At 32.1% G+C, this 10,415-nt stretch overlaps 1 protein-coding gene and 1 non-coding gene across 3 annotated transcripts; one reads left to right on the top strand and one right to left on the bottom strand.

Annotated features, from left to right (window-relative positions):
* Positions 1-2,017: 2,017 nt before the first annotated feature.
* On the top strand, positions 2,018-5,274 carry LOC125855129 (OVARIAN TUMOR DOMAIN-containing deubiquitinating enzyme 5). Of its 2 annotated transcripts, none has more exons than XM_049534808.1 (3): positions 2,018-2,150; positions 3,489-3,601; positions 4,148-5,274. In XM_049534808.1, the coding sequence occupies exons 2-3, from the start codon at positions 3,498-3,500 to the stop codon at positions 5,031-5,033; spliced, it is 990 nt and encodes a 329-aa protein (XP_049390765.1). In that variant the 5' UTR covers positions 2,018-2,150; positions 3,489-3,497; the 3' UTR covers positions 5,034-5,274. The 2 variants fall into 2 exon arrangements, with proteins under 2 accessions (XP_049390765.1, XP_049390767.1); XM_049534810.1 differs by having other exon boundaries at positions 2,022-2,149; positions 3,486-3,601.
* A 1,705-nt stretch (positions 5,275-6,979) lies between these two features.
* Positions 6,980-7,060, bottom strand: TRNAL-AAG (transfer RNA leucine (anticodon AAG)). The gene has a single exon. It is a non-coding gene; the product is annotated as a tRNA-Leu (tRNA).
* Positions 7,061-10,415: the final 3,355 nt, after the last annotated feature.

The following is a 10,415-nucleotide window of genomic DNA, read 5'->3' as shown; positions in this document are numbered from 1 at the left end:
AATAAATAGAAGTGTAGATAGTTTACCTAGTCTTTGATCTATTTAAATAGTAGAAAATTCTTTCAACAATCATAGTTTATATCCCCAAATTATAGTCTAAGTATCAGTACTTGGGTTCGTACCCTCAAATCAAAAAATTAAGATCCTGAAGGATCAGACTTCCAAATTCACATTGATATCGGACACCCACACCCAAATGCGATCAACTTAGGTTGAAAGCAACAGAGTTCTGCCCTAATGTATCTTGCAGACTACAAGAAAACCTTTGTAGTTCTTTCAACAATCACATTTTCTATCCTCAAATCATAGTCTAAGTATCAGTATCAAGACTAACAAAGAGAGGATGAGCAGTAGGACAATCTTAACTAAGTAATATATTTTTTTACCTCAGGCCTCTTAGAGCTTGTCTGGATTGACTTATTTTGAGTGTGTTTTTTAATTAAAAATAATTTTAAGCACTTTTAAAATGTTTGAGTGAATCAAAAAGGTGCTTACAAACTAAGGAGGACATTCTTCAAGCTGCTTAAGCACTTTACGTTAAACTCAAGATTAAACTAAGAAAACGTTACTCTATCAGAGCTTCAATAAATCCACATAGTACAAACACTTTAGGAATATAGTTTAGGCATTAAAAAGTGAAATTGTAGTCTCATTTTAGATAATTGCTTATAAAATTACTTTCAAGTCCACAACAGTGGTCAAACAAAAAACACTGAACAAAGCATAATACTTTTTTTTTTACCCTCCCTAAGAGCTCCCACCCCTTTTGCTTGGTGACTCGAACTCGCAACCTTCAGGTTGGAAGTAAAAAAAGTTGTAGCATTCAGTAGAATATATTGTGTGTCTTTATATAATGATAATCCTACAACTTATATACAGTGGCGGATCCAGGATTTCTATTAAGGGGGTTCGAAAAAAAAATAGTGCTTAAGATTTGGTCTTGGAACCTCGAGGTGAGTTTTGAACCCCTCAATCACTAAGTCAACCTCTAAGCTTACATTTAGGAGGTTCGAAATCAATATATATACATAAAAATTCTTTAAATTACCTTAAATATACAACATAATTTTTTTCAAGGGGGTTCGGGTGAACCCCTCGTCAACCTCCAAGTCCGCCCCTGCTTATATAAGGATCATTTTCTAACCGTTGATTGCCTATTATTAATTCTTATAATTCAATAAAGGGAAAAGGGACGAATATATATACTTCCAAACTATTGAAAATAGTATATGAATATCCTTTGTTACTATTTGGACACTAGTGTTCTTGTTGTCCGAAAAGTGGATCATTTGTGTCATTCACTCTTAAGAATTGGACACGTGGTGTCTTCCTATGCATCTTTCTCGAAATATTCACTAAATTTAAACCCACAAAGAAAACCATCCAAAATTAAAAAGATTTACCCAAATAACCCCTAACCCACCCATTACTAACACCTAATAATATACCCAAACAAACTAAACGGGTGGGTGTATATATATATATATGTACACGCGCGCATAAGTATATTTCTAAAAAATTATTTATATAATTGAATATCTTTGATATTTTTTTTTTCAATTTTTCGTGCTTAAAATCAATCTATATTATGTCCATTTTCAAAATATAAAATCAAACTAAAAAATCAAATTTTTCTTTGACTTGATTTTTCAATTTTCCACGGATGCGTCCTCTATTCTGAAGTGTTAGGGCGGCATATCAGTCGATTTGATTCAATTTTGAAAATTATCGGTTATGAATTTATAGATATGCTAAATCATTAACATATCAATTATAGAGATTGATTATTGATCGTTATCAAATTAATCGTTAAGATTACACGAGCATAATTTTCTTCATCGTAAATCATATAGACAATATGATAAATAAAACCCAAATAGAGTAAAAAAAATATCAAAACCATTATTTAACCGTTAATAAATTAATAAAATTGGGACTTGTTATTTTTTTTCCAAAAAAAGTTAAGGAGTATATTAGATTTTGTCTTTATTTTGTTACTATCTTTTTTTTCCAAAAAGAAAGAAAAAGAAAAACTCCATCTTCGGACATTGGGATTGTGGACTCCAAGTTTATCATCTTCATCGACTGGCTAGGGTTCCAAATTTGGCTTCATCTGCAATCTCGCCTAGGGTTCTATTTCAAAATTTTCGGTAATTTTCTTCCTTTTTCTTCTTTACTGCCTCGCTCTGCTCCCTCTCCCTTTTCTCATCTCTTTTGTTAGTTTTCTCTGAATGTTGTTGAACTGTTTTTCCTTATTAATTGACATGTTTTCTTCGCTATCGTATTCCTTTTTCCGTAAATACTTTGATTTATTGCACTTAGGATCTATCGAAAACAATGTCTCTACCTACGTGTAGTAGTTAGACTCTAAGCTCCCTAAATCTTACTTGTATATTACATTGGATATGATGTTGTTGAATTTCTTTATTTGTTTCAGTTATTAATTTAATTGAATATGCAATTTTCAGTTTTTTAAAATATTTTTACCGTAGTTATTTTTTAGTCAAAAATCTGAGCTTTATGGGAGTAAGTCCCTGCTTCAATTGGAGTTAAAATCCTTTTTCCAGTTACTGATTAGTGAAGAAAAGGACTTTGATTCTAATTGAAGTAGGGGGCTTAGTATAAGAAGATTTAGGATTTTTAACTGAGCTTTTTTTGGGGTAGTGACGATAGAGATTTGTGTATGAAAGAGGAAGACACGTAAGCAATTACAGTGAAGTAGAGCAGCAAATAGCATACTTCGTTTACATGAAAACTGAGTTCCTCATTTGAAATATGCTTCCGGAGAAATATAATGAGAGAGAAAATGGATTTCTCTAGTTTCAGCATTGCGAATGGTCTGCTTATGGCTTGGTATGTGGCGTCACAATGATTTTTTTCCCTAGAAATTACTCTGACGTCTTGAAGAAATAGGAAGATCCTTGATCTTGGGATCTAGATGATTATCAGTGAGGTGGCAGCTGATTCTTCTCATTTGTCCTTGCCTTGGTGGACAGAGTTACATGGTATGTGTTGCTAGTGGGAGGTGGCAGGTATCCCGTGGTATTAGTTGAGGTGTGCGAAAGCTGGCCCAGACACCACGGTCAACAAAAAAGAAAAAATAAATTATCTGTGAGGTGGAACCTTTCTTAGAAATGTTGTACACAAGGCAAAGGGACATCATGATTTGAAATGTTTGTATACAAGACAACAGTAAATTCATATTACAGTTAAGGGCCCAAAGAAAGGGGGCATCTTTTACTTTGGTGTGCTTCTTGGGGAGTCATTTTAACTGCGGAAAATTTGAGATATGTTAGTTAATTGGAGACTTGTATTTCATAGAAGTTTTGGATGACCGCTCCTTGTGGTCTTATGGTCTTATACTTGGAACATTTCAAAAAGTGATTTTTCTAAAGATAGTAAAATTACGACATAACATTTATTATGATTGATTTGTAAAATCTTCCCATCTATATTGCGATGCTTATTTGTTGTTCATATTGTTTCAGGGTTTTGAAATGGAGGATACACCTAAAGCAGAAGATCAGTTGCCTGAGGGAGCCTCAGAAAGTGCGCCTCAAAAGATGACAGAAACCCGTGAGGAGATGCTTTCTAGGCATAGGTATTTTATAAGGCCCTTAGAGGACATGTTGCCCTTGGTTTTGCTCTCCCCTAGTTGTATTTTTAATATTCTCTATATAACCCTCCACATGATTATTACATTGTTCTGCTTATAGGACCAGTCATACTACTTGTATCCCTACTCCCTAGCACGTTTATTCGGAAACGCTATCGACTTTGTAAGAAATTGCTCTTATTGATTAAAATATGAGTTTATGGAAGGATTATTGACTTTCTATAATGCTGATCCACCTAAAAAGAATTGGAAGTTTTTCTAATTGTTGAAATGAATATTACAAGAACTAATAATTAAGATTGGAAGTCTATATGAGGAGATGACTTATAACAGGCTTCTTGAACCATGCGTAGGCTTTCAATTTTTGACCTGTGATAAGTAATTGTGTTACCAATATCACAGATGGCTTGTAATAAGGTTTTCAGTTATTGAATGTCTAAGCGTTGTGTGAAGCACTTGCTTAATTTATCACTCCAAATTAGTTATTGGGAGCTTAATTTTTTTGTTGACATTTCATATTGATGTATGCAGGAAAGAAATCTCTAAGCTACAGGACAAAGAAATTTCTATGAAAAAGGCAGCAGCTAAAGGCAGCAAAGCTGAACAGAAAGCTAAGAAAAAACAAGTGGACAAAGAAGTATCTAAACTTTCTGCAAAGCTCAAAGAAGGGCATGCTGGGGAACTTGCTTCTTTAGGCTACAGTGGTGATAGTAATAATGATAATGGGAAGGAAAAAGGGAATCTTGACACATTGGTGAAGGCCATTGCTGGTGTTTCTGTCAGTAGTCAAACTGACCATTCAAAACCCAGCAAGAGCGTGAAGAGACGTGAGAAAAGAGCTCAACAAGAGGCAGCCAGAGAGCAGAGAATACAAGAAGAGCAGAGTAATATCATAAGTGATCGGGTTATTGAGAATGAAAAGTTAGAAAGAAAGCTTGAGCCCCTTGGATTGACTGTTAACGAAATAAAGCCTGATGGACACTGTCTCTACCGAGCTGTGGAGAATCAGTTGTCTGTCCACACTGGTGGTTCATCGCCTTATTCGTATCTTGAACTGCGACAGATGGTGGCAGCTTACATGAGGAAACATGCAACTGACTTTCTCCCTTTTTTCCTCTCTGAGAATGCAGAAGAGGGAGAATCGGATGATTCTCTTGTAGGAAGGTTCGAGAATTACTGTAGAGAAGTGGAGTCAACTGCTGCATGGGGAGGACAACTTGAGCTTGGTGCTTTAACTCACGTCTTAAAGAAACATATAATGATATTCTCAGGGTCGTTTCCTGATGTGGAGATGGGAAAGGAATACAAATCCGGCAGTGGGTCTGGCTCTTCAGCTTCCAGTATAATGCTATCTTACCACAAGCATGCTTTTGGGCTTGGTGAGCACTATAACTCACTTATTCCCAGTTCAGCTTGATAGGTTTGATTTATATTATGTGGAACAAATGTTCACAGCAACATGATAATTCAACTGATATCATGATTTACAGCAAACCGATCTAGCAACAGTCTCATTTGTGTCATAAGTTTCGAGTTCAATGCGTTTTGTCTTTCTACAATGTTATTATAGGACTAAATCCCAACTTATGGATTTGGTTTTCTGTTCTGTGACAACTCATACTTCCTTTCGTTCGTATTCCAAATTAAGAGTTTCTCTGTTTTGTTTCCAGTATGCACATTCATTGTCATTTTTTTGGTTAGTGGGCTGTTATCATGCTTGGTTGCAATACGCTGGACTGATATTCTCTCATATTTCATCCCTACATATCCAGGTTTTGGTAGAATACCAGGAAACGGTCTGCAGGTTCCTCTTTTCCAATACCTATGCTTTTTACTTGCTCACATCTTGGACATGTGAACTTGTGAGCAAGTATATCTTTATTTGATTTGTGTTTCAGTTAGAGGTGTCGGTGTATTTACCAGCATTCTATCGGAGAGTGAAATAGAACATGAAACTATGTGTAAGCTCCTTTTTTAGGTGTCTGCCTTTTATCTGTTAGGATGTTGTGTCAAGGGAAATCATTAAGGAAGAAGTTAGTGTGCAAACTTGACTTAGTGGCAATAGGAAGAAATTCCTCAAGGAGGATCAAAATAAGTCAATCCCGGTTTCTTTCTTTCTTTTAGTCCTAAAGGAACGAAATTGCCATCTATCTAAGTTAAAAAGACCCTTTACCTGTCTTGGCAATGAGTTAGGGTCAGTATAAATTTTGACATTGTTGATAGAATGGCTCATGGAGGCCAGTTTATCAGCCACTTTGTTGGCTTCTCTGAAGCAATGATCAGTCTGGATATCGTATCTGTGGACTAGCTTCCTAATTTCTTCAACTGTTTCTCTAATCCTCCAAGGAGTGGACCAAATATTTTGGATACAATTTTGGAGAAGTGAATCGATTTCACCAATTATACTGCTATGCCCATTGTTTGTGCACCATTTTAGACCTAAGAGAAATGCACTAGCTTCAACTGCGTTACTGGTTCCATTTCCAAGTGGAAGGATGAATACAGTTATCGTTTGAATCTCTCACAATGCCACCTCCGCCACTTGAAGTTTCCAACACAGGTCCCATCCGAGCTCATTTTGACAGAGGGTGAAGATGGTCTAATCCACTTGATAGTAACAGAGGGTAGTACCAGCAAAATTGGTTTCCATGAGTTAGAGAAAATTTTCCCAGATATCTGGATGGTTAATTTATATTTAGCATCTATTCTTAAACCCTAGGATATATGTTTGCGTTTATTAACCCTATCAATGTGTCAAAGTCATGTGTATATGTCAAAACATAAAATGTGCGCTTAATTATAATAATTAAAAATGGTCAAATTTTCCCATGTACCATTAATAATAGTCTACTGCTAGACATGTTAGCACAGACTTTTAGGGCAAAAAATAGAGATTTCTAGGTTGATTTCTTGAATGGGCAAATTGTTCCGGACATAATTTTTTGTATTAATAAAAATGAGTTTTAAAAAAATCAAAATAAAGAAAGTAGGCATAATTTATAAATGGAAAAATTACAGAAATCCCACATTTTAGTTTACTTATTACCATTATCCCCTATAAGTTTTACAAATCTCCAAAATTCCTCATTTTCGCGCATCAGATTAGCTTATTTCGCGCATCAGATTAATGTATCTCGCGCATTAGATTAGTGTATCATGTATAAAATGTAATGTATCTTACTTAATGATTAATGTATCTCGCGCATCAAATTAATGTATCAGCGCTTATATTATTGTATTCGTTTGAGGGATTTCTGTAATTATAAACTTTTAAATGATAGATTATAATTTTGCAGCTAAAATTATCTGAAAAATTACAAGAAAAGTTGGTGATAAGACGCTAAAATTATCTGAAAAAATAAATGTTGAGAGTGGGATTTGAACCCACGCCCTTTCGGACCAGAACCTTAATCTGGCGCCTTAGACCAACTCGGCCATCTCAACATCTGTTATTATTAAATCCATATAGAGAATTCAACTTAAGAGTTTGAAGGAGACTGACTTCCCTCACAGTGATTGGGCCAAGTGAACAGTATAGTCGATTTTGATTAGCCAAATCTAGAATTGAAACAGTAAAATTAGTGTTCGAAGTTAGAAATTTGAACTAAAGTTTGACATATATTATTTATGTATGCCAACTTCAAACATTTACGTCTAACTTCCAATTCAAATAATCAATAACTTCCCAATCCCAAAGGAGCATCAACAAATAAGTCCTTTTATCTTTACAAAGTTACACATGCCAAATTCAAAACAAAGTTACCTTAAATAATATGGTAACAATTAATTGACTAGCAAGTGCAATTGTATAATTCTACATACAGATTGGATAGGTTACCCACTGTTGGTCTTCTATAGATAGGGCTGAATTAGGCCCCTTCAAGTCACAATTTGTCTTCTAAATGAGTTCGTCTTTATTTTTTGTCCCTCATGGATTAGTCTTTAATTTATTTTTTCTCAATTGAACATTTATCTAGCAAAGCATAAATTCTTCAAGGACATGAGACATAACTTGTAAAATATTATGATGCAAAAAAAATAAATTTGTATAAGGTAAAAATAGTCAAGACACGTGGCCGTATCAGATTGTAACAAGTGGAAAATAGTGAAAGTTATTCAAAGCATAACAAGACACATGATCGAATCATACAGTGACACGTGAAAGATAATAAAGCATTACATTCGGAGGAAAAGTTAATAGCCAACACTAGTTGTTATGAAACTGACCTATAAATGACATAGAATATTATTTCTTCATTCTTAAATGTCATTCAATTAATCAGTTATTATGAATTAATGAGGGATTACTGCTTAACAATTAACTCCTAATATGTCACTCTAAATAGAAATAGTAGGATTACCACGTTGTAACATCATCAAATTCATTTTTATCAAATACTTGTATCTTTCTCTAGAATCATTACTCTAAGCTTTAGTGAAATTTACAAAAAATACAAAAAGATAATTGTCACTAGTAATTGTTGCTACAAATATATATTTAGCGATAATTAAATTATTATCATTAATTAACTATCGCTAAAAATTATTTTTAATGTAATTAATAGAAATGTAATTTTTATTTAACTAATTATAAAATTCAAATTATCATTTTTTATTTATTTATAGGTCTCTTTCACGAGAAAATGACATAAATAGTCATTTAACTATAAGAGTAAATCTAAAATAGTCTCTTAACTATACACTTAACGAATTTAGTCATTATTAACTATTCAAAAACTTATCAGTTTTGGTCCCTTAACTATACACTTATCGATTTTAGTTCTTTAACTATAAACTTATTGATTTTAGTCCTTTAAGTATTCAGAAACTTATCAGGTTTGTTAAAATGATGAATCAGACTTAGACAAGTTGAGTTATGGACTCGTTGTTTAGTTCATTATGATTCAATTTATCTTAACTCGTTTGGTCATATTTTATGAAGTTAAAATTTAAAATTGTGTTTAAGAAATTATAATTTTTAATTATATATTTGGTTGTACTTGAACAATATCTGAAGTTCTGTACGTAAAAAAACCAAAAAACTAAATAAATCAAAAATTAATCAAAGTCCATTTGTGAAAACATTTGAAAATTATATTTTTAAAATTTAATCAGATAAATATTTAAGAATAAAATCTATCAAACTCTAACTCAAAGCAATAAAATACAACTTGGTTAGAAAGAAACTAAATAAGAAAGAGGAACCTAACTAGATGTAACTATCTAGTTGGGAAAGGCTCACATCCCTAGAAATCAGCAGACAATTAAACAAAATAACAGAAAACAATTTACTATCGTACATTTTTCTCTGTTTTAATAATTTGGTTTTTTCTCCATTTAAACAGTACTTGAAGAAATGTCAAAAAGCTGGTGACAACGACTCACCAAAAAAGGCCAAATTAGCCAAATCGAATTATTATTAATTTTTTTTATTATTTTTACAACTGACAGTATGAGATATTATTTTGGTACAGTCTGGTTTAAATTAAATTCTACTATAAAATAATAATTGTCTAGAAAAGAAAATACATGTTCAATTTCTCACAAGAATCCAAATCTTTGTTAACTAATCTGAACTCAACAGTAATTTCCTCCTCTTTTTTATTTTTTTGTTTTTTATCTCGTCATAGTTTATCAAGAAATATAACAAAAGCTTCAGCAATTTTTTTTAAAAATAAATTGGTAAAAACTATTTTTTTTTAAATTTAGACATTTAATAAATTTATTCAAACATTCAAGTTCATTAACAACGCGGGTGGGTGGTAAAAGGCATAAATTTAAATACTATATTTATAATCTTCATTGGTAATTTGGTATATGTACAATAAATCTAATGTATATTGGATCGCTAATAACTTCCTAATTACAAGCGTTTAATTACAAATTTAATTAAAGTAATAATCAAATCATGATACTAAAGTAGACAAGTTATCTCTTTATTATATGAGTTACAATTATACTTATTGAACAAAATTGACTGAGTTCGATCAATCTGCAGACGGACTGCTAGGTTCATTCCTAAAGCTCGAAACAAAAGTGAAATATCAAATAAGAAGATTAAATTGTTCTCTCTCACAAAGATATTTAAATACATACAAATAGTATCTTGGATTTAACCTTCAAGTAACTTTATATAAATTTTCATAGTATTGATTCACAATCTTCAAAATAAATAAGGACTTAATAAAGTTATAATGTAGCCTTTTAAAATAAGGTATACATATATATATGAATAGGGTGACTAATTTTCTTTTTATATTGTAACTTTTTAAATTCATTTGTTTTAGCTTATGTTGCAAATTTAAGGAGATTGGATACTAAAGGATAGAAAAATTAAGCCAAAAAGGTATTGTAATAAAGTTGCAAAATGTTCCCTTTGTTTTCTTTATTTATTTATCTGATTTTATTCGAAATAGAATTTTAGCAAAAACACATTACTTTTACAATCTTAAACTAAAAAGATACATTAAATTTATTAAAATATTCTTTATTTAAAAAAAGAGACTTTTTTAAACACAACAAATTAAAATACGGAGAAATAATTCATGGTAGTTTGAAGATTGACGTATGTGATGATGGAATTAATGGGTAATTAATTAAAGAGCAAAGAGGGAAAAGGAATTGCAGAGGCAGTAATTAATAATTGCACAAATTCACGTGGCAATGTTTCTCATCTCGTAATCTGAGCTTCATTCGATGTTCAATATTCACATTAATGAAATATAATTAATTCGAATTCACTCAATATAAAACTCCATTTAGGGATAGTGTCTCTTCCCAATAATTTTTTTTCATATTC

Source organism: Solanum stenotomum, chromosome 2 (genome assembly GCF_019186545.1).
Source record: "Solanum stenotomum isolate F172 chromosome 2, ASM1918654v1, whole genome shotgun sequence".
In the NCBI taxonomy this organism is placed as follows: Eukaryota; Viridiplantae; Streptophyta; class Magnoliopsida; order Solanales; family Solanaceae; genus Solanum; species Solanum stenotomum.
Note: the sequence above shows the minus strand (reverse complement) of the source record. Positions and strands in the feature narration are given on the sequence as shown.

What these genes read in the sequence shown, in the direction of transcription:
- LOC125855129 (XM_049534808.1), top strand. Translation starts at nt 3,498, where the DNA reads ATGGAGGATACACCTAAAGCAGAAGATCAGTTGCCTGAGGGAGCCTCA. An exon ending in GAGATGCTTTCTAGGCATAG is followed by an intron (nt 3,602 to 4,147) that starts GTATTTTATAAG and finishes TGATGTATGCAG; the next exon opens with GAAAGAAATCTCTAAGCTAC.